We start from the raw sequence: 23983 nt of genomic DNA on the forward strand, positions 1-23983 counted from the left end.
TCTAGACTGGCTACCGAGCCACTCTCCTCACCACTACTTCTTCGCCTGGCTGCTGAAGAGGCGGATGTCTCCCCCCGTTCCTGACCGCCCTCTGTTAGCTCTTCCTCACTGTACAGTGGGGCTGAGCCCACAGCATGCGATACTTCGCTTGGTGAGGGAACACCAAAGGACAGGGGCAGGTAGAGGACACGTGATTTCAGTGGGCTTGCTCCCGGGCCATGCCAACTAACGGTTGTGTCTGACGTACCCACCGACCGTTGGCTGTAGGTGTCAGAGGTTACCTGGGAAGAGGAAGACGACCGAGCCAACCAATCGATGACGGCAGGGTTGTCGGTGGAGACACGACCGCTGGATGACACCAAGAGCACTGGCCTCTGGCTGCGACTAGTGCTGCCTCGACCCCTTCCTCTGCTGCCATGTCTGCTCGCTCCTAAAACATTGCCTCCTCTGCCACTCCTCTGCATGTTGTCTGACATACTCTTTAATTAAACGATTCTGTGTCCCTGAGTAACAATTCTGTGTCCCTGAGTAACAATTCTGTGTCTGTCCCTGAGTAACAATTCTGTGTCCCTCAGTAACAATTCTGTGTCCCTCAGTAACAATTCTGTGTCCCTCAGTAACAATTCTGTGTCCCTGAGTAACAATTCTGTGTCTGTCCCTGAGTAACAATTCTGTGTTCCTCAGTAACAATTCTGTGTCCCTCAGTAACAATTCTGTGTCTGTCCCTGAGTAACAATTCTGTGTCTGTCCCTGAGTAACAATTCTGTGTCTGTCCCTGAGTAACAATTCTGTGTCCCTCAGTAACAATTCTGTGTCCCTCAGTAACAATTCTGTGTCTGTCCCTGAGTAACAATTCTGTGTCTGTACCTGAGTAACAATTCTGTGTCCCTCAGTAACAATTCTGTGTCCCTCAGTAACAATTCTGTGTCTGTCCCTGAGTAACAATTCTGTGTCTGTCCCTGAGTAACAATTCTGTGTCCCTCAGTAACAATTCTGTGTCCCTCAGTAACAATTCTGTGTCCCTCAGTAACAATTCTGTGTCCCTGAGTAACAATTCTGTGTCCCTCAGTAACAATTCTGTGTCCCTCAGTAACAATTCTGTGTCCCTGAGTAACAATTCTGTGTCCCTCAGTAACAATTCTGTGTCTGTCCCTGAGTAACAATTCTGTGTCTGTCCCTGAGTAACAATTCTGTGTCTGTCCCTGAGTAACAATTCTGTGTCCCTCAGTAACAATTCTGTGTCCCTCAGTAACAATTCTGTGTCCCTCAGTAACAATTCTGTGTCCCTCAGTAACAATTCTGTGTCCCTCAGTAACAATTCTGTGTCCCTGAGTAACAATTCTGTGTCCCTCAGTAACAATTCTGTGTCCCTCAGTAACAATTCTGTGTCTGTCCCTGAGTAACAATTCTGTGTCCCTCAGTAACAATTCTGTGTCCCTCAGTAACAATTCTGTGTCTGTCCCTGAGTAACAATTCTGTGTCCCTCAGTAACAATTCTGTGTCCCTCAGTAACAATTCTGTGTCCCTCAGTAACAATTCTGTGTCTGTCCCTGAGTAACAATTCTGTGTCTGTCCCTGAGTAACAATTCTGTGTCCCTCAGTAACAATTCTGTGTCCCTCAGTAACAATTCTGTGTCTGTCCCTGAGTAACAATTCTGTGTCCCTCAGTAACAATTCTGTGTCCCTCAGTAACAATTCTGTGTCCCTCAGTAACAATTCTGTGTCTGTCCCTGAGTAACAATTCTGTGTCTGTCCCTGAGTAACAATTCTGTGTCTGTCCCTGAGTAACAATTCTGTGTCCCTCAGTAACAATTCTGTGTCCCTCGGTAACAATTCTGTGTCCCTCGGTAACAATTCTGTGTCCCTCAGTAACAATTCTGTGTCTGTCCCTGAGTAACAATTCTGTGTCCCTCAGTAACAATTCTGTGTCCCTCAGTAACAATTCTGTGTCCCTCAGTAACAATTCTGTGTCTGTCCCTGAGTAACAATTCTGTGTCTGTCCCTGAGTAACAATTCTGTGTCTGTCCCTGAGTAACAATTCTGTGTCCCTCAGTAACAATTCTGTGTCCCTCGGTAACAATTCTGTGTCTGTCCCTGAGTAACAATTCTGTGTCCCTAAGTAACGTTTCTGTGGCCCTAAGTAACTGTTCTGTGTCCCTCAGTAACAATTCTGTGTCTTTCCCTGAGTAACAATTCTGTGTCTGTCCCTGAGTAACAATTCTGTGTCTGTCCCTGAGTAACAATTCTGTGTCTGTCCCTGAGTAACAATTCTGTGTCTGTCCCTGAGTAACAATTCTGTGTTTGTCCCTGAGTAACAATTCTGTGTCCCTCAGTAACAATTCTGTGTCCCTCAGTAACAATTCTGTGTCTGTCCCTGAGTAACAATTCTGTGTCCCTAAGTAACGTTTCTGTGGCCCTAAGTAACGGTTCTGTGTCCCTCAGTAACAATTCTGTGTCCCTCAGTAACAATTCTGTGTCTGTCCCTGAGTAACAATTCTGTGTCCCTAAGTAACGTTTCTGTGGCCCTAAGTAACGGTTCTGTGTTCCTCAGTAACAATTCTGTGTCCCTCAGTAACAATTCTGTGTCTGTCCCTAAGTAACAATTCTGTGGCCCTAAGTAACGTTTCTGTGGCCCTAAGTAACGTTTCTGTGGCCCTAAATAACGATTCTGTGGCCCTAAGTAACGTTTCTGTGGCCCTAAGTAACGATTCTGTGGCCCTAAGTAACGATTCTGTGGCCCTAAGTAACGTTTCTGTAGCCCTAAGTAACGTTTCTGTGGCCCTAAGTAACGTTTCTGTGGCCCTAAGTAACGTTTCTGTGGCCCTAAGTAACGTTTCTGTGGCCCTAAGTAACGTTTCTGTGGCCCTAAGTAACGTTTCTGTGTCCCTAACTAACGTTTCTGTGTCCCTAAGTAACGTTTCTGTGTCCCTAACTCTTTCCCTCAATACAGCCAGGTCTGCCTCTCTTGAATGACTGGAGGCAAATGGAGAATTCTAAAATGGCAGCCATTTATAGCTCGACGATTACACAGTGCTGGCTGGCTGGCTGCTGATTGGCTAATGCGATCACATGTCATGAATGAATGCATTATGGGTCAGCGCGCCTTCCCAGACATCCCCGCTCCGTCGCCGCACATGTCGCCGCCATTTTAGGAAAAATTTCGATTCGCGCGTCCGAAGTCTGCTAATTTTCGGATTCGTCGCGAATCGAAATTTTCCTAATATTCGAAACGAATTCCACTTCGCCTAGTTCGATTCGTTCATCTCTAGTCATGATGGCATTTCTTCCATTATAAAGCCCCCTTTCAGCACTCGTTTGAGTCTTGGTCGTATAGTGTTACAAGCAATACCTCATCATCTGTAATCTCCATTCCAAATGTGGGACTTCAGCAACAGCTGTATTCCAGATGCTTGAGCTAGCTGATAACTGTTTTTTATAATTCATCACTGTGGGTGCTTTACACCAGTTGGCTCTATTTCTGTATAATGAGGATGAACCTCATTGTGATGCTGCGGTGAGATACAATAAACTTTCAGAAAAATGAGGACTGTTACATAGGGGGTTCCCCTTTATAATTCTACCATGTTCTTTTTAGCAGGTGTATATGGATTTCACTCTTCCAGTGCTGGCTTGTGTATAATACATATTTCTTAAGCTTGGCATTCCACGTGTGTATCAATTGAAAACAAACTTGTCTTTTGTAAATAGTATACTTTATGATTGAAAAATAAATTTTAATCATTATACCAACAGTAACCATTCTGCAGGTGGTAATATAACCGGTATGTTTGGAGTCGGTGGATTCATGCCGTTTGGCTTTAGTGGAACCGTGGCAGGAGCTGCAACCTGCTTTTATGCGTTTGTTGGATTCGACTGCATTGCCACCACAGGTATGGATCAGAGCATCATCAACAGCCAATCATACCAAGCTTTTTTATACATTCAATGTAGTAAGACTTGTGGTTGGTGGGAGGGGGAGGCAAAAATGCACTGTTGCGTAAAAAAAACAATTGCCTTTATAATCACTTTAATACCACACCATAGCCAAAAGATGGCTACAGCGCAGTTCTCTTGATCTGGGAGAGCGTCTATAGATGTCCTCCCAGAACTCGCTTCATGAGCCCCCTGGGGCACACATCAGGTGTTCTGTGACCTCATTGATTGGCCCTTTACCATGTTATCAGCTGTGTCCAATCACATGTAAACAGACTTGACAGTTATCGGCAGTCTTTTTCTCACATGCTGTGTCTTTGTGAGGAAGAGACAGCCCATACTCAGTAAGGCTGTCATCATCTGTTTGCACTGATAATCAGTGCAGCTTATTAATGTCCATCAGTGCAGCTTATCAGTGCCACCTATCAGTGCCCATCAGTGCCACCTATCAGTGCAGCGTCTCAGTGCCCATCAGTGCCACCTATCAGTGCAGCTTCCCAGTGCCCATCAGTGCCACCTATCAGTGCCCATCAGTGCAGCTTCTCAGTGCCCATCAGTGCTGCCTCATAAGTGCCCATTTGTGTCTTCTCATAAGTGCCCTTCAGTGCAGCCTCAGTAGTGCCCATCAGTGCAGCCTCATTAATGCCCATCAGTGCTCCTTATCAGTGTCACCTCATCAGTGGCCATCAGTGGTGCCTTATTATCTTCATCTTATTTGTTCATCAATAAATAAACAAAAAAAACAGTGGTGATTAAATACCACCAAAAGAAAGCTTTATCTGTCTGAAAATGATACAAATTTAGTTTGGGTACAGTGTTGCATGACCACGCAATTGTCATTCAAAGTTCAACGACGCTGAAAGCTGAAAATCGGTATGGGCAGGAAGGGGGTAATAGTGCCCAGTATTGAAGTGGTTAAAGCCAACTACATTCTTGATAATCTCATATCAATACCATTATATTGCAGACAGTATTTGGCAAAAGTGCACAGTGATCCCCCCCGGTACAAAGCTACTAGAAATCATAAAATATTAGCAAGTTTTACATTTAAACAGACCGATTTCATGTATATACAGTATCTCAAAAATAATAAAAAGGTTACAGCTGTGTCCAAACTTTCTTCAGGAGAAGAGGTGAAGAACCCTCAGAAAGCAATACCTTTGGGAATTGTGGTGTCCTTGTCCATTTGTTTCCTGACATATTTCGGGGTCTCTGCATCTCTCACGCTTATGATGCCCTATTACCTCCTGGATACCCAGAGTCCATTGCCAGCTGCTTTTGAATATGTTGGGTGGAGTGTGGCAAAATATGTTGTGGCTGCAGGATCTCTCTGTGCCTTGACCACGAGGTAAGATGATTCCTCGCAATACTGTGTATGCATTATTGTCTCACCAGTTTCAAAAGTGCCATTAGACTAATATTAAGGTTTTTTTTTTTTTTTCAAGATTTCATTTTTCTATCAATTCCTTTGTGCGTGTTTACCCTAAGCTCAAATCTCCTCTCTTTAGAAGCTCCATTTTTTTTCTCAGGAGTCTCCCACTTTAGGATTTCCTCATGCTCATAGACAAGCCAAAATTCTTAAGACCCATTTACACCTTGGTGTTTTTTTTATTAAATATTATAATTAATTTGTATAAAAGATGCCATTGCTGAAAACTTTACAAAAAGATGCCATAAGCTGGCAAAGAGGAAAAGATAAACGCACTATAAAGACACTTTTTGGTTGTGTATAATAGTAAGTTAGTTGGCTGAGCTTCAATTATTCCATTAAAGTAGCTTTAAACCCTTACATATAGCCAGTGAAGTGGTGAGCCTCAGGTGATAGGCAGAGATTTAACAAATCCTCCAAAGTTTAACCTGTTTATCTGAAACCCTGTCTTCTCCAGATCTGTTCAAAGGCTATTTCTCAGCAGTAGAAAGTGGGGGCAGAGATCTGAGATCAGATACTGCATAGCTAGAGCACAGAGCTTCAGTGCAATCTGAGACCTGAGTGGAGGGAATGGGCACTCCGCCTGTACACAATATTATAGGGAAATATGCACAGCTGAGGCTGTCAATCACCTACTGTGTGCTAGGAGGAGCAAGACCGTCACCCAGGATGCTGTGGAGTCGGTGTAGACTATTATCAGTGACTCATGCAGATAGAAGGGAAGAGACAGCAGACAGAAATCACACTCAGTGCTTTGGATTACGGCAAGTACACACTATTGAACAGGGGTGCCTAGAGGAGTCCTCAGTGGTGCCATGGCAACAGTCCGAGCTGAGCTGTCCTCTGCTAGCTCCTGGGAGAGAACTCTATTAAATCATGTGTTCAGAGAAGGCAGAGCGCTAAGCCCATAACTCCCCCCCCCCCACTCTCTGCTCCTCTCAGTACTATTACCGGCAAAACTGAAAGCTGAGCTATCCGCTCGACCGCGTCCTACCAACCAATGACATAATTGGTTCCTAAGGACTTGCCAGCAAGAGTACAGAGAGGAGCAGGGGGGTAGGAAGGTGTGGACACGGCTTTCTGCCTCCTGTGCACACAGAGGTAAATTGTGCCTTCTCCCTGGGGGGGGGGGGGGGCAGGGGGAGAGCACAATCCCCACCCCCTCTGGGCTCTCTCCTCCTCTCTGCTGCTATCACTAGTTTAGGGACAGAATTTGTGCTAGGAAGAGGGGGGGGGGTTAGGGGGGGTTTCAGAGCCAGTCAGGGGGTTGTGCTAGAAGGAGGGATTTGGGGGGTGATTTTGGAGGGGTTGTGCTGGGAGAGTGATTTGGGTGGAGTGGTTGTGCTAGGAGGGGGATTTGTTGGAGGGGTTGTGCTGGGAGAGGGATTTGGGTGGGGGGTTGTGCTAGGAGGGAGGATTTGGGGGGTCTGTGCTAGGAGGGGGAATCTGAGAGGGTTGTGCTAAGAGGTGGTTTGTGCTGGGAGACTGATTTGGGTGGGGGGGAGCTAGGAGGGAGGATTTGGGGGGCTTGTGCTAGGAGGGAGGATTTGGGAGGACTGTGCTAGGAGGGGGGATTTTAAAGGATTGTGCTATCAGGGAGGATTTGGGGAGGGTGCTAGGAGGAGGTTTGTGCTGGGAGAGTGATTTTGGTGTGTGTTGGGGGGTGCTAGGAAGGGGGAATTTGGGAGGGTTTGTGCTAGGAGGGGGGGTTACACCCTACAGACCACTGAAGTTTGCCTCATAGAGTAGATTTTAGGGCTTGTTCACAGGTGCAGTGCGGTAACAGGTGTAAAATCCCATACCTCACTAAAATGTGCTGATTTTTGAAGACGTTCATGGGTGCCATTTATTCTTAATGACAACCCCACGCATCTAGTAAACATGTGTACATTTGCACCTGATAAAATGCACATTACCATAAAACTGTGTTTTGGTATTGTTCAAATTTAAAAATCATGCCTGCAACCTGTTGCATGTTTCACACATATAGAGCAGCTTAACGTGGAATGTGTGGAAACATGCAAAAAAGCGTGTGCGCTCAGATGCACCTCCTGGTGTGAAGAAACCCTCAGACTGATGTGCCTGGGATTGTGCGCAATTCTAAAGAGTGACTTGACTGAAAAAAGGTTGAAAAACACTACTGTAGAAGGATATGATTTGTTCATTTTTTAATGTTTAAGATTTAAAAGCACTTTAACTATACATTTTTAATTGTAGTTTCTGTATTACATCATGCCTGAATTTGAAATATGCTCTGGTAGCTAAGATGTATCATTCAATGTCGACCTTTCCTGCTGTGACCTGTCGTTATCACAGTCCCAAACACAAAAAAACAAAAATGTGGTATATTGCAGCTTACCAGTCTTTAGCTGTGGTGGTTGGATTTTTTTTTAGTCTCTTTCCTTTATTTTCACCTGCCAGTAACACATGTTCCGGCCAAGGGTAACATTGCACTGCATCTATGGAGGAACAGCACCGTTACCTTAGGATGTTCTCCTGAACTGGACTACAAACCACTCTACCTTCCCTCATCCCCATTACATATGGGCAGTTGATTTGTAGTTCACAGAAGATATTTCAAAGAAGAATGCTTGGATAGCTGCTAATATTATTTGTGAGTTCCGTTAACTAAACAATAAGTTAAGCTGATATTGGATTTCTATTAGGAACAATAGATATTTTTTGTACTTGCAGAAAATTGACTAAGTCTGAAATAAAATTAATCTACCACATTTAAGTACTGGTAAGCTACAATATACTAATTTATTTATTCTTGGATTTAGAGACACTTTAGGCTAAAAAAGCCATTGTGCACCTATCTTTCATCCCATGATGGAATCCGAAGGAAATAATGTGTTATTTCATCAGTATATAAAAAGAAGTTTCAAAGATGGGTAAAGAAGACAGAAAATAAATGCACCGCAACAATTAAGACATGTCACCATTATATATTTTTATTATTTATATAAAAATATATAAAGAAACACTTTCCTATCAAAGCAGCCACGTGGATACGTGCAAATGCTTCACCACCCAGTTTGCTGGAAAAAATATCACCAGATAAAAGGAGTGGCCATGGGTGCCTTGTGTGCCAAGCACCCTGGATATGCTTATGGGAGCAGTTGGAATTCTTTTATGTTTCACTCGATATACATAATCTTTTTTAGGAAGGCTGTCAGTTTCTATGATATTTAATCCTCTGGGCTATTTTGTTTTGCAGTCTCTTGGGATCTATGTTCCCTATGCCTCGGATTCTTCTTGCAATGGCCAGAGATGGTTTGCTCTTTCAGCCACTGTCACGTATCAGCAATCGGCAGAGTCCAGTGGTGGCCACCATGGCTTCAGGAGTAGTAGCTGGTAAATGCTCAAAGCCTGAGCGATTCCTACAAGTGGATATAACTAAATGACACCTACTGTATGAGGCAAGAGGCAGGCCTGTGCATTGAATTTGAGAAAGTCAGTATGTGATAAGACACTTTGACCAGGCTTTGGAGGATCATCTTGTATAGCTCACTAAATGTTACTTTTAAGACAACTTGTTCAAATCTAGACAATCTGATAATAAAATAAGTAAGCCAAGATTACCTTAAGTGTAAGATCCATGTAAAAAAATAAATCAGTACACAGTATTCAGACATAAGAGTCCAAAGCTATATGCAAACCTCAACTTCTCCTGTAAGAGCTTGGTCCCATACCGTTCCACCTCCCAAGCCTCCCTATTGGTTAGTGAGGCTACTCATCCCATTAAAGGACCAATGAGGAAGCTTTGGAAGTTTTAGGTGGTGAACTAAGCATAAATTTTACCGGAAACATTCACATTTCTATATTATGTTGGCTCATTGGGCACTTGGAAAGGTATACAAAAGTACTGCATTTCTTGCTTTAAACTAACTGTGAATGTAATTTACAAATAAAAAGTATTAATCATGCCCTTAGTTTTCACACTCTAACCTACTGAAGTTTCATATTTTCAAATTATAGTATGGGGTGAAAGGATTAATGATGCAGTAACCATAGTGCATAGCAAAAGCTATACATGTTGGGAAGATTGTTAAAGAGGCTTCAGACTGCTGAAGGCTAATATACAATGTTCTGGTCCACAGCTCTCATGGCTTTCCTGTTTGACCTGAAGGCCTTGGTGGATATGATGTCAATAGGGACTCTTTTGGCCTATACGTTGGTGTCTTCATGTGTCATTCTGCTGAGGTAATCTATGTTTTAATGGTCTTGTATTTACATGTAGCATACATGTAGTTTAGAAGTAAATATAGTGAAGTGGCTAAAAAGGGTAAGGAAGGTAAATAGTGTCATTGTCTAAAAAATGAAGGTGATAATCATTGTAGAAGCTTATTCTAGACATGTATATCTTCACACATTTTTTACGCCCTACTGGCAGCAATAGAAGTTTAATTGTGTAAAGATGAGAGGTGACAAGGCCAGCTGTTTGTCTGCATATCAGTGAAAAGTACGCTAATCAGTCCCACATACGCACAGTACTCAGTAGATTGGACCTTAATGGTATTGTGAAATAGAAGGTAAGCAGGCTGTACGTTAAGCAATTTTCTTTGCGATTGTAGGAAAGAAAATTAGGAAAACAGGTGTATAACCACTACAACCTCCCCACAGAACAGCTCCTTTTGGTGATCAGTCCTCGAGGCTGCCGATACCGCCAACGTGCCAGAATAAGAAAAGGGATGGTCGGCACTCAAGATGGCATCCAAAAATAGTATTCCTTTATTAAAAAGTCATGTACAATGCTGTAAATCATCCTATGTGTTTTGGACGTTAGTCCTTAGCCATGACTAAAGACTAACGTCCGAAACACGTGGGATGTTTTTACAGTGTTGTACATGTCTTTCCAATAAAGGAAGACTATTTTTTGGATGTCATCCTGAGTGCAAACCATCCCTTTTCTTATTCAGGAAAGATAATTGCTTGATTCTCCCATCAATATAATCCATGTTGATGGGGGACTCCATCCTGCGGAGCTTTTGTATTTGGACATCGGGAGGTTTCCCAGCCCTCAGAACACAATGATCAGTTCCAGCTTCTTTAGCCATTGCCATTGCCAGTGACTGTACTGGAAAAAAAACCAGACAGGCTGGTTGTACTGAAGTCAATCGATGCATCAAATTCATTATAACCAGCCTGCTCATAGATGAATCAAAATTCAGCCGGTCCCTGCTAAATCAGCCAAATTCCAATCCATCTATTCCCAGCTTAAGTGGAAACCTCTTAGGTCCTAAAAATTGTCTATGCTACCAATACTGCTAAAGTGCAAGTATAGTTTTGGTATCCCTGTTGAGCAAACACTCTGAAAAGGACTATACCTTCTGCTCAAGTCACCATTAATCCCCATCTATTTTAATACTAGAAGGGATTATTTAAAGAATAACACACTCATGGCTTAGACCATGTTTGAATCAAATGGGTTCACTTTTTAGAGTACGTCAGGGTAACAAAAACATATGCAGTACATTTCGGCAATGCATACACATTTCCCTGATGTTTTGTCCCTTTCAATACAGTCTGTTTAAACTCTCATAAATACACTCAGTTTCTAATTCCCTGTTGTGGAAGGACAACACATGCCTTTTTCTGCACTAAAATCACAAGAAATGGTGTTAGAACTGTCCAGTTGTGTTTGCTAAACTACGGAATCCCTCCCATTCTTCTTCCCTCCATTACCTAGGAACTAATTGATCTATAAGCCATGATAAGAACTGGGATGACTACTTGAGATCAGGGCCTCCGATAAAGAAATGCCCGTAGCGAAAAAAGAAAGAAAAGAAATAGCGCAGGGCAGGCATGACTACGCCTAGAGTGGGAAGGAAGACTAGAAAGGGTTAATGATAGTACTAGGGGGTTTGTAAAGGATAGCTGGGGATCTGGTTGGTAGAGAGAGAGTGTAGGTGGGGTCTCTGCACCTTAGGGTGGGGGGTTCTGGTGAGGGGCGTCAGTCGGAGCTGGATGTGAGGAGAGAGAGCTTGCATGGCAGAGTGTACTGTGCAGGCTACCTTCATCGAGGTTTTCGGTGTGCGGATAGGGCAGCTGCTATGGAGGGACTTTTGGCTCAGTTGCGGGAGGCTGCCGATGTTAGAGGGACGGACTGGCTGCAGAGCCAGGTCTCTGACCTGCTGCAGGACCCGGGCTTGTCACCAGCGGCGAGGGGGCGGGAGCGCCCACGTGCTCGGAGGTCTAGGCCTCGGAGCGCTTTAGCCCGGGCCCCCCCCCCCCCCCAGAGCTCAGCGCCACATTGGAAACCCCGCTCGGGACCCTACGGTCCCACTGGCAAGGCGCTCTCTTGCCTCTGCTCACAGGGAAGCCGGGAGGAATCTCCGTCAACAGCGGAGCTCGGCATGGTCTCTCATGGAGGAAGCCCCTCCTCCCACCCACGCGGCAAAGAGGATGGGATGTCAATGGCTCCTTTGCTGACGAGGTGCTTGTCAGGGAGGGAGCCCAATGGGGGAGGCGCACGGCTGTGGCTGCCGGGCTGTCTCCTGCTGCGGCCGACAGGCCCCCTGGGAAGCCTGGAGCTGTGGCTCCAAAGAAGCACAGAAGGAAGAGCAGCGCTGGGCGGAGTGCTGCAGGACGGAGCCCAGGGACGGCAGTGAGCGTGGCTGGTGCCGGGAGGCGAAATCGGGAGCGGCACAGACCTGTGGGACCCGTGGCTCCTGGGACCGGGAGGCCATCCAGCCGTCGAGAGGAGGAAGAGAGATCGGAGGGCGAGCTGTCAGAACCCGATGTGGGGCGATGGCTGGCCGCTCGGTAACAGTGGAGTTTGGTCACGCGGCTGATGTGACATCTCCTGGGCAGCCTGGTGAGTTACCTGGTACTGGGTCTGTCTCCTTTTCTTCTGCGCTACGGGACCTGTTGGGGGGAGGTTGGGACGCCCTTTGGGGCACGGCCTCTGCGGTGATGGATGTCGGCGTTCCCCTGTTGGGTATAGGTGGGGGTCTCTGCGATTTGATTTCCTGTCTGCAGGACTTGTTGCGGCGACTTGAGTGGGGCGGTAGTGGGGGCCCTGGGCCTGCTTCTGCGTGGCTCCCGCTGGCTGGTGGGGAAGTGTTCGGGGTCCTAGGGCAGGACAGTGGGGATGTGCGGGGCCTGGGGGTTTCTTCTCCTCCTGATTCTGGGCAAGGGGTGGTTATGGCGGAGACCGGTGCTCTGGGTTCCGCAGCCCCCTCCACGGTTTTGGGTGAGGATGCGGGGGTGTCTTGGCCTGTCGGCTTGGCAGACGCGGCCAAGTGCGAAGTGTACGTGTGCTTTGAGGGCCCTTTGGGTGCGCACTTACAGTCGGAGGTACGAGAGAAGATTTGGAGAGGTGAGTATGTAGAGATCTTCACGCTCTTGCCCTTGGAGCGTTTTCCTTTCGATGGGTCACGGGTTGACGAGGGCAGGCGGGAGGAAGCGGAGAAGTGGCGTTATCGTTTTATCCCGCGTACCGTTGCGAATTGGTTGCAGGCATTCGCGATCATGGCCAGTGTCATTGGGGAGAAGGCTCCTGAGCATTGCTCGGCACTGTTCTGTTACCTTGACGCTATTAGCGAGGCTCACAGGGTTTACGGGGGGAACGCATGGCTTCGGTACGATGAGCAGTACGATCGGCAGTGGAGGGCTGGTCACCCGTCGTTGCGTTGGGACCATAAGGACATTGGTCTTTGGATGCGGCTCATGACTCCGGTGAGGGCCCCTGGTCCATTTTTTCAGGGCGGGGCTGGTGGTTTGTTCTCCCCAGGACAATCGGCCTCAAAGCATAGGGGTTTTCTGCTGGCAATTCCAAGAGGGCGCTTGTCGTTTCGAAGGGTCCTGCCGTTTTAAGCACCAATGTTCCGGTTGCGGTGGCTGCCAACCTTTGTCGCGCTGTTTCAAGTGGGGTAGAGGCCTTCCAGGAGAGCATGCGGGTAAGAGGGATGACGCCAGTGAGGGTGGAAAGGATGCGGCCTTTCCTAAATAGATATCCTGATCGGGCAGCCGCCGTGGTGCTGGCGGCAGGGTTTTCGGAGGGTTTCCGCATCCCGTGTAATTTGACTTCGGTCTTGCAGCATGCAGAGGTGGTTTCGGCTAAGTTGTGTAAGCAAGAGGGGTTGGGACACATGGGCGACCCGTTTTCTTGCGCTCTGTTTTCGGATCTGGTTGTTTCTCCCTTGGGGGTGGTGCCCAAGAAGGATCCGAATGCATTTAGGTTAATTCACCACCTGTCCTTCCCAAAAGGGGGGTTGGTGAACGACGCTATCGATCCAGAGTCGTGTTCGGTGTCTTACACGTCATTTGATGCGGCGGTTTTCTGGGTTCGTCGATATGGGCGCGGTGCGCTCATGGCAAAATCGGATATTGAGTCAGCGTTTCGGCTGTTGCCGGTACATCCGGACAGTTTTTGTTTCTTGGGTTGTCATTGGCAGGGCTTGTTTTACGTTGATAAGTGCCTTCCCATGGGATGTTCTATATCTTGCGCTTTGTTCGAGAAGTTCAGTTAGTTCGTGGAGTGGGTGGTGCGGGATGTCTCGGGGGTGAATTCGGTCATCCACTATTTGGATGATTTTCTTTGTGTGGGTCTGCCAGCTTCCAGAGTATGCGCAGTTTTGCTGGCCACTTTGCAACACATTGCTGAACGTTTCGGGATTCCTCTGGCATTGGACAAGACGGAGGGCCCGGCTTCAGTGATTACTTAACTGGGCATTGTTTTGGATTTGGGCGCAATGGAGTGCCGGCTGCCTGAAGACAAGCTGTTGGCCCTACAAGGGGAAATTCATGGGGTACTGGGCAAGCGAAAAATTCAGCTGCGGGCCTTGCAGTCGTTGGGCAAACTTAACTTCGCTTGTCGTATCCTGCCGATGGGTCGGGTGTTCTGCCGCCGGTTGGCGGCAGCGACGGCAGGGACTACCTCCCCTTTACATTTTATTCGCTTGACTCGGGAGCATCGGGAGAACTTGCAGATTTGGCACACCTTTTTGGATTTTTTTAACGGGCAGGCTCTGCGGATGTCTGGCCCAGTCAGCACTTTTGACTTGGAATTGTTCACAGATGTGGCGGCTTCCGCGGGATATGGGACCTTTTTCCGGGGTCGGTGGAGTGCGGCTCCGTGGCCTGCTTCCTGGGGGGAGGCGGGTTTTCTTCCTAACTTGGTGCTGTTGGAACTTTTTCCAGTGGCGGTTGAGGTTTGGGGGGAGAATTTTCGGAATCAAAAGGTTTGTTTTCACTGTGACAATTTGGGGGTGGTTCAGGTCATCAATCGGGTCTCCGCTTCCTCGCGGCCAGTGGTGGGCTTGCTTCGCCATTTAGTGTTGCGTTGCCTGCAGCTGAACGTTTTTCTCCATGCTGTGAATCTCCCTGGGGTTGATAACACTCTGGCTGATGCTTTGTCTCGTTTTCAGTGGGACAAATTCTGAGAGTTGGCGCCAGCAGCGGAGCAACGTGGGGTTCCTTGTCCCGACTGGCTGTGGGAGATTGCCTTGCGGTCGTGGCAGGCTGGATCCGGCGTTCGGTGAGTGAGGCGACATAGTCCGCATACTCTAAGGTCTGGCGGGAGTGGCTGGACCTGCTACAACGGGTCGATATTGATCCATGGGGGCCGGAGGTGGGTTTGGCAGTGTTGTACTTCTTGGCGAGCGGGGAGTGTCGGCTGCTGCAGTGGACCGCCGGCTGGCTGGTTTGGCCTTGTTCTTTAAGTTACAAGGATCTCAGGACTTTACAAAAGATCTTTGGGTTCGACAGGCCCTTCGGGGTTACCGTAGGGCTCATCGCTGTAGGGATTCCAGTCGTCCGGTGTCCTTTGAGTTGTTGGGGTCTTTGTTTGCGCATCTGCGGTCTGTGTGTTCTTCGGATTTCGAGGTGTGCTTGTTTCGGGCGGCCTTTGCATTGGCCTTTTTTGGGGTGTTGCATATTGGTGAACTCGTTAGTCCATCCAAATCGGTTCTTGGGGGTTATTTATGGATGAAGTCATGTGCTCTGGTGAATGGGTTGAGGTGCTCGTCCATCGGTCTAAGACGGACCAATTGGGTCGTGGTGCGCGGGTGCGTTTTTTTGCTCTTCCAGCATCGCTGGTGTGTCCGGTGCGTTTGGTTCGGGAGTTTCTGTCCCGTCGTCCGGTGGGGCAGGGGTCTTTTTTCATGCATGCTGATGGGTCTCCTTTAACTTGATTTCAATTTGTGTCAGTTTTTCTACAGTGTTTAACAGTGTTGGTTTGGATGCATCTTTGTATGCTTCGCACTCGTTTCGGATAGGGGCTGCTACGGAGGCTGCCCGGTGAGGTTTGTTGGATGAAGTGGTAAAACGTATTGGTAGGTGGGATTCACAGAGATTTTGTTTGTACGTTCGTCCGCATCTGTTGGGGGACTAGTGGGTGAGTCCCGTGTTCTGTTTGTCTCTGGGCTGGGGGGGAGTCTGTCCCGACTCTGTATGTATTGTTCTGGTTGTAGTGATTTGTCCTTTTCTTTCAGATGGAGCGGTGTGCCTGGTGTGGATCCTGGGTCACTCCTACGTGTTTTGGGGGGCCAGTCGGGCTGATTTGAGGCTAATGGCAGGCAGCTGTTGTTGGCTAGGCAGGAGGCTTGTGTCCGCTGGATAGGTGTGCCGGGTATGTTGTGGGGTCGTGTGCTAACTGAGGTGCAGCGTTTTGCTCGCCTGCATAGACCACTGGATGTTCTGGTGCTTCATGCAGGTGGCAATGACTTAGGGGTTAGGTCCATGCGGGAGCTGGTGCGGGATGTCAAGCTGGACTTTCTTCACTTACGAAGGAATTATCCGGAGATGGTGGTGGTGTGGTCAGACATGGTCGCCCGCACCTCTTGGCATTTGGCGCGGTCGGTGGAGTGGCTCAACAAGGCTCAGATCAAGGTCAACAAGGAGGTGGGGCGCTTCTTTATTCGCAATGGGGGGTTGGTGGTCCGGCACTTGAAGTTGGAGGTGGATACTTGCCAGTATCTTTGGAGTGATGGGGTGCATCTGAATGCGGTTGGGACGGATTTAGGGTCCCTGCGTCTACAGGATGGAGTACAGAGGGCAGTTCGTTTGTGGCGTGGCACGCATGGGTAAGGGCTTACCCAGCGTGCTGTGGCGGTTGTTGGTCTTTGGAGGCAGTTCTTATCTTGGAAGGTACAAATAATGGTGTGGGACCCATCGGTGGTATGGTGTGCCCAGGGACATTCCAGTTAACCGAGGTTTAACTGGAAGGTGGTGGTGCTGCACTGCAGACGGTATGGTTGTCTCTGAGCTGGTTGGTTGCGGCTGGAGGCCTAGTGTAATATGGTTGTCCGCAGGTGCATTTCGGATCATTTTGGGTGCCTTCGAAGACCAACAACAACTCTTTATGTTTCTGTTATAAGGAATGGCTGGTGTATTTAAACTTGATTTGTTAATAAAAGGCCGTGTTGGCCATTTTTTACTCCAAAAATTGGTGTTATGTTTTCTGTAAGTATAATTAGTAAAGGGGGTTGGTAGGGAAGGGTAATGGTGGTGTAGTGGGGTCTGGAGGAACCTATCTCTGGTGCACTAGTCATGGGGGTAGCACAGGCCCTCCTGTATGGGGCGCAGGCAGCTTTATGGTGCAGGCAATTCCCCCTCCCTGTAGCATAGCTGGTTTCTTTTCTTCTTCCTCCTGCAGTCTGTCAGCTGAGGTAATGCCCCCCTCCTTCTGCTGCTCCAATCACCCTTTGTCCTGTCTAGGATCCCATTAATCTGGAGATTTGATCCCCCCCTCGTGTTTATTATACCTCAATACAGAAACTCCCTGTTCATTCACAAACTGAGTGCTTCCTGTTCATTTATTCTGTGTCCTCAATCACTTTCTCAAGTTGAGAAACTTGTCTCAAAAGTGAGAAATAAGGGATCTGTTTATATCTGTTTCAACAAAGTCCCCCCAAGGGCTATTATTAATGTAAAAAAAAAATTAAAAAATAATTTAGAAAACATAATTATGGACTCATTTACACAGATACACTGGCCATACAAATGAGTGGTTTGGTCATGCTACTGACGCCATGTTTGGGGTCATATACCTGCACCCGCACACCCACCTGGGCTGGGGGCCCCTGTCAGGCTGTATGAGCCCCATTATTTCTAACAGCAGCCCTGCTTGAGATTCCAGTTCTTCTTGTCTGTGTAGACAGGACAGTTCTGAATTTCAGACATGATCAACAAGTGTCTTTTTGCATTTATTGAACAGATACTACAAAACACTTTCAATGGTGTATTTAACAGCACAAAAGGGAGTAAATACAAGTAGCTCTGTGTTAGGGTTTATATACACTATAATATTTGGAAATGAGCTTATAACCTTCATAACCATGGTGACCTCTTTTGCGGACGCATAATTTTACTGCAAGATGACAAGTGTGATTTTTGTTTCTGCTAGGTACCAGATCCAGACAGAAACTACCCAAGCAACTAATGGAAGCATAGAGTGCCATGATATCAGAGATTCACTGCCAACAGTTATTGGATCAACTCGCTCCTCAGTACTGGTATCTCGGAGTGTAATGGCACTAGGTAAACAAAATCTACTCTTCTATCAGATGTGAGACTTCATTGTCTTTGCTAGGATTGGCCATATCATGTATACTATAAAGCGAGAAGAGCACTTCAAGTTTTTGTCAGTGTTTGTGGGAAATGTTTTGCACCTATATAAATTTACATCCTTGGGTAGTATACTTCCATCAGTGATAACCTTCCAACAAAGAAAAAAGAAGACACTTTCCATCATAAAATCCTGATATGAAGATTTATTGGTATTTTCAAGCACAAAGGCTGCTCCACCTGCTTCTCTGCCTGCTAACACATTGCACGCTGTCAAGCTTAAAGTGGTAGTAAACTCCCTTGATTGATTTTCATTTATTGGTGAGCCTATAATAGGGCTTACCTATAGATACAGTAAATATCTCCTACACATGAACTGTTTAGGAGATATTTACTTTAGAATCAGCCAGTGATGTCACCGGCACATGAAGGAACGGCATACCGTGCCGTTCCTTCAGAGCCCTGTGCTGAAAACAGTGACTCCTGCGCACATGAGCTACAGAGATGTCATCGTGGCTCGGCCATTCATACCGCCAAATGCTGCAAATGTGGAAGGAAGGCTGGGTGAAGATGGAAGTACCTACAGTGGTGACAGCTTGCCACTGGAGGGCTTCATTTTCAGGCAAGTCTATCATAATGTGCTCGTATGTGGTGTTTTTTTGTTGCTGCGGTTTACTATCGCTTTAACCGTAGAGTTAAAACTGCAGTGTGGAAATACTCTTTTATTACAACCAGACCACATACACCTGTACTTCATCAAAAGATATAAAAAAATAATAGTAACAATAAAGATATTAAAAAGACTCATCCAAACTGCAAGTTCTTAAGACATAATAAATCCTGCTGCAAACACATTGCTACAATTGCTTACAACAAACATTTCTTACAGATCAACAATGTATCACATACACATCCCATTGCGCTCATATGGCAGTTATGAACAAATAACATCACAGTATTGTATCCAATCTTGTGTACATAGATACCTTTATCTAACTCAGCAGCTCTGTATGGTAAAGAACGAACCTGTGTCACACCGACTATATGTCCTCACATAATCCAATAAAAGAACCACGCATTGGCGTAAATTTTATACAATACACTAAATTGGATTAAATTAATATTACGTGTAGATGTAGCATCCTCTTGGTTAAGTTGCTGGGATGTTAGGCAAATGTGGTTCTTTTTTTTGCTCTTCTATAATCATTGGAGTAGTTGTTGATTTCTTTTGGCTTTTCTGGATTTCACAGGCTCCAGGTCTGCCTTCTAGAATGTTCTGGGATATAGGGGTGGAGAAAGGCAAATGGGCAGCATGAATACTTATTGTTCTGCAAGTAATTCCTGGGGAGGTGTGCCTGGAAAATGGTGGGAGGAGCACATAAATAATCTGAGTTTTAGCACAGCAGTGTCTACCTGTTGAAAGAATTCCACCTGTTTAGGTGTGGAATGGCTACCTTCTGCTGTTTCAAGTTGCTGTTCATCTGAGGGACCTGCATCTAGAAGGTCTCTCTGGTAACCTGAGATTTCCCCTGAGAATCCTGTCTGCATTGCTGACCTGGAGGCATCTGGTGGAAACTGAATGGATACAGTTTCTCTCCCAGCCTCAGGAGTACTTCTTTACTGCAAGATTGTGGTGACCAGGGGCGGACTGACCATTTGGAAACTCAGGCACTGCCTGAGGGCCCGGGGTCAGTAGGGGGCCCCATGATATGCCCCTGGTACCTTTTTCATAGGCTTTTTTGAGTTTGGGCAAGGACACAGGGGCCCCATGATCCCCTATTGCCCGGGGGCCCCATGAGTTGTCAGTCCGCCCCTGGTGGTGACGGTGTGCTATTGGGATTGCTTGGCCATGTAGTTTCTCTCCTGAGACATACATACCAACTAGTCCCCATTAGTTTCATGGAAAGACTTTACGCTTAGCTTGGGCCAAACAGCTCTTCTCAAGCGGAGCATACACAGTCTCCTCTAGTTTCTCGTGGGAGAACCATTCTCTGAACTTGGGTCATGTAGTTCCCCTCCTGAGGTTACATACCTCTTGCCTCTACTAGTCTCTTACAGGAGGATTATACTCTGAGCTGAGCAGATCTGTTACTTAAATTTGCAACAAAGAGAAGTTTGTCTTCTTATTTCTATTAGTGGTTCTGGAGTATCCCTTACTGCCCTACACCCCATCCAAAATAAAACCAAAATAAAGGGACAGGCCCTAGACTGCTCTTTGTGTCAGTGTGCCAGAACTGTGCTCTTTGTGTGCTGGTGAGCCTTTGCACTAGTGAGGGAGAACTCTGGCCACCACCTGTGCTAAAATTGTACAGTGATGGTGCCTTTGACCATCATCAACCAGTGTCTCTTTCTGTGTGCCCTCTTAGGTTTGTTACTTAAGGTTCCCAAGGATAAGAGCAACTACAAGTGCTTATTCCTTCATATTTATGTCTCGTTCACCCAACCCATCTTACCCTCCCTCTTAAACACAATGTTCATTTATTGTGTGTTAATAAATTACAAAGGTGCCAAAAGAATATGCATTTAAAAAATTTTTTTATTATATCTTGCATATGTATACATATCTTTGTCATATATTTACATAAGTGTTAATTGTTTTAGGCTAAGCGCATTCTCAGCAAGTATAGAAATTACCTGTTGATCTCATGGGCTGAGCAAGAGATTATTCAATTTCTCCATCCATGCTAAACAGCCAGGATGGAAGAATCTGCACTGCTGGTTATTGTAATCAAACAGCCTCAGCACCCACAGCTGTCTGAATATCCAAACAGTGACTGTATTTCATTTGTGCTCTCAGAATTTTGTACTATACTTCGCTCCCCTTACTTTGCCATAGCATGCAGACCAGTCAGCAAATGTCTCCTGCTGATCCTATTTGGTTTAGGCTCAGTTCACACAAGCCCATCAAAAGCAACAAAGAATTTTCAGGTAGGGTAGAGAAGGCTGGAACTTATGAAAGCTTTGTGTTTGTTGCGGTTGCAGATTTTCCCTCATTCGTGTCTGGTGAAGCCATTAACTAAACAAAAAAAAGGGAGGCAGCCCAGAAAACAAATGTTTGATTTGGGGTGTTCCAATCCTTCCCCAATCGAAGACTAATAAAGCTCATAGCATACACTTTGAGGGAAAAAAAAATATCTAATCAGTTGACAGAAAAACAGATTCATAGAAATAAATGTTATCTTTTTTCAGCGGTCCTGGTCTGTATAGCAAGTGTGGTATCTACAGCATGTTCCCAATACATCCTGGCTGGTGTACTTTGGTGCATTATTCTGCTTGCTCTGGCACTCCTTGGTATTGTAGCAATTACCCTCCTTATTTGGAGGCAACCACAAAACCAGAGCAGAGCTGCATTCATGGTGAGTTTTTACACTTTTCGTCTCTTTTCCTATTGTGGGTTGTTTTTTTTTTTCCCTTTTTTAATTTGGTGCACAGTTCAACATAATTCAATTGTTTCTGCATGTATATAAATGAGAGCTAAAACAAAAAAAGTTAGTATAATGCACCTTGTCAAAAAATTAAAATCAATATATAAATACTGCCTTGTAAAATATGTAGCATCTGGTCAGTCAGACAAATTCTCATACATTGGTGTTATTTGTAGGTTCCGTGTCTGCCATTCTTACCCGTTCTGAGCATCCTAGTTAACATATATTTGATGGTTCAGCTGAGTGCAGACACATGGCTCCGTTATGCTATCTGGATGGTGATTGGTAAGTAACATTTTTTTATTTAAAAAAAAAAAAACACACGAAACCACCACACCCAGACAGGTTCCCACATCAACACAAGCGATGCTGATGCAGGGATGTCTCCCACTGACCACTGCATTCTGACAGGGGAGGGGGTTGTGGGGGTGCAGAGGTGAGCTGAGTTGCAACCCACCTTTGCACCCCCCAGCCACGGCTCACATCTGCAACTCACCCCTAGACCCTGTCTGTGGCTCATATCTGCACCATGTCTGAAACTCACCTGTCAGGTCACCCCTGCAACTCACAACTGTCATCAACCGGTTCTCTCCATAGTAACCCTCATCCACAACTGCCTGCAGCTCACCTCTGCACCCCCTGTCCACACTTGGACATAAAAAAAAAAATAATATAAGACCTACCCCAAAAATAAGACCATGTGTTTGAGCCAAAAAAAAAAATAAGACCATGTCTTCTGTTCATAGCTATTGTTTCCCTGAAAATAACATGCATTTTCCAAGAACACTAGTTAGCTACTATATACATCCTAACATCTTTACAACACATACATAATGCAGACTATGGCAGTTATTTTTTTTTCTCTTCTTCCCCCCCCTACAGGTTTTGTTATCTATTTTGGCTATGGAATCCACCACAGTGCTGAACGACTGAACACACCAGTTACTATCCTGCAGCCAATGAATGAAACCACAGAGAACATGGGATCCAAGGCACAGTTCTTTGATGTTCAGCTCCATTAATTAATCATAAATGTAATAGAACCTAGTGGTGCGTAGACACTGAACCTACAAGAACCAGGGTGTATATTAACCACTTGATTCGTTTTGGCTTCTCACCCAACTTAGTCTACTATATAGGATTACAAAGCTATGAATTGCTTTTCAGGGAGGACTGAAGAAATGCTTTAGCAAGAACCACAAATCTAAATTTATGAAAATGAATGTACACCTATTTTGTGCTGTGCACATGCCTTTCAAAACATCAATTCATATTTGTTAAAGAAAAGCCAGTAAAAGTGTAAATCTACAGGTTAAATACATGTACTTGACCTGCATTACCTTCCCAAGTATTTGATTCTGTTTTGGTCAGTCTGGATATTCATACACCCTACCTTGCACGGGCAGATGGATGCCTGCCCTTTTCTTGGCAAAAAGCAATACATCTCATCTCCCCAAAATGGAAACAAGCCCCCAATGGGGTTTAACTAGTGACATTTAGATAAACCTTATACTAGCCAAGATGGTTGGACATTTGTTAATGTATTGTGCTGGAAAGACCCCACAAGCCTCTGAAGATGTTCTCTTTATTTCCAGTGAGGTCATAAACTCCACCCATTCTTGTACAAGAGGACACCTAATAAGATTTTGCTTTCCCAACCCTCCTATTGGGCATCACAGGGACCAGTTTATAATGGGTATGGGCTGAAAGTGCACAAAAAAAACCACACACACCACAATCCCGAATGGTAGATGTATTGTAACAGACAGAATAGCAACAGAAAATTCAAAAGAAGCGCATGTCTAACAAATTATGCACTTATTTGCATGTTCATGAGGGGAAATAAGTATTTGATCCCCCATCACTCAGCAGGATTTTGGGCTACCAGGTGTCTTGTATACAGGTAACAAGCTGAGATTAGAAGCAGTTTCTTAAGGGATTGCTGCTAATCTCATTTTGTTACCTGTATAAAAGACACCTGTCCACAGGAACAAAGAATCAGATTTTAAACTCTCCACCATGGCAAAGACCAAAGAGCTGTCCAAGAATGTCAGGGAAAATACTGTACACCTACACAAGGCTGGACTGGGCTACCAAACTATTGCCAAGCAGCTTGGTGGGAAGGTGACAGTTGGTGCAATCATTTGCAAATGGAAGAAACACAAAACTGTCAGTCTCCCTAGGTCTGGTGTACCATGCATGATCTCACCTTGTGGAGTGAGAATGATCATAAGAACAGTAAGGAATCATCTCCAGGCAGCTGGGACCAGTCAACAAGAAAATTGGTAACACTATGCCAACAAGGATTGAAATCCTGCAGTGCCTGCAAGGTCCCTCTGCTCAAGAAAGCAGATGTCCAGGCATGTCTGAAGGTTGCCACTGAACATCTGAATGATACAGATGACTGGTTGAAAGTATGGTCGTCAGAGGAGACCAAAAATCTAGCTCTTTGGCATCAACTCAACTTGCTGTTTTGAGGAATGCTGCCTATGGCCCCAAGAACACCATCCCAACTGTCAAACATGGTGGTGGAAACATTCTGCTATAGGGGTGTTTTTTGCTAAGGGGACAGGACATTTAAAAAAAAAAAAAAAAAAAAAAAGGGCGGGGGAGATGGATGGGGCAGTGTACCATCAAATCTTGAGTGAGAACCTTCTTCCCTCAACCAGGGCATTGAAAATGG

At 45.8% G+C, this 23983-nt stretch overlaps 1 protein-coding gene across 2 annotated transcripts in view; it reads left to right on the forward strand.

Moving 5' to 3' along the window:
• The window catches only part of LOC149457992 (cationic amino acid transporter 2-like), a 54098-nt gene extending 31462 nt beyond the window's left edge, over nucleotides 1–22636 (forward strand). For both annotated transcript variants that reach the window (XM_089682792.1, XM_089682791.1), the window contains 8 exons: nucleotides 3754–3890; nucleotides 5059–5281; nucleotides 8583–8719; nucleotides 9466–9568; nucleotides 17715–17848; nucleotides 21065–21231; nucleotides 21477–21585; nucleotides 22183–22636. In XM_089682792.1, coding sequence (XP_089538918.1) covers nucleotides 3754–3890; nucleotides 5059–5281; nucleotides 8583–8719; nucleotides 9466–9568; nucleotides 17715–17848; nucleotides 21065–21231; nucleotides 21477–21585; nucleotides 22183–22322 — 1150 coding nt within the window. In that variant the 3' untranslated portion in view covers nucleotides 22323–22636. The remainder of the gene's footprint in view (nucleotides 1–3753; nucleotides 3891–5058; nucleotides 5282–8582; nucleotides 8720–9465; nucleotides 9569–17714; nucleotides 17849–21064; nucleotides 21232–21476; nucleotides 21586–22182) is intronic.
• Nucleotides 22637–23983: the final 1347 nt, after the last annotated feature.

This window comes from Staurois parvus, unplaced genomic scaffold, assembly GCF_062004578.1.
Source record: "Staurois parvus isolate SC_StPar_1 unplaced genomic scaffold, SC_StPar_1.0 ptg000298l, whole genome shotgun sequence".
Classification (NCBI taxonomy): Eukaryota; Metazoa; Chordata; class Amphibia; order Anura; family Ranidae; genus Staurois; species Staurois parvus.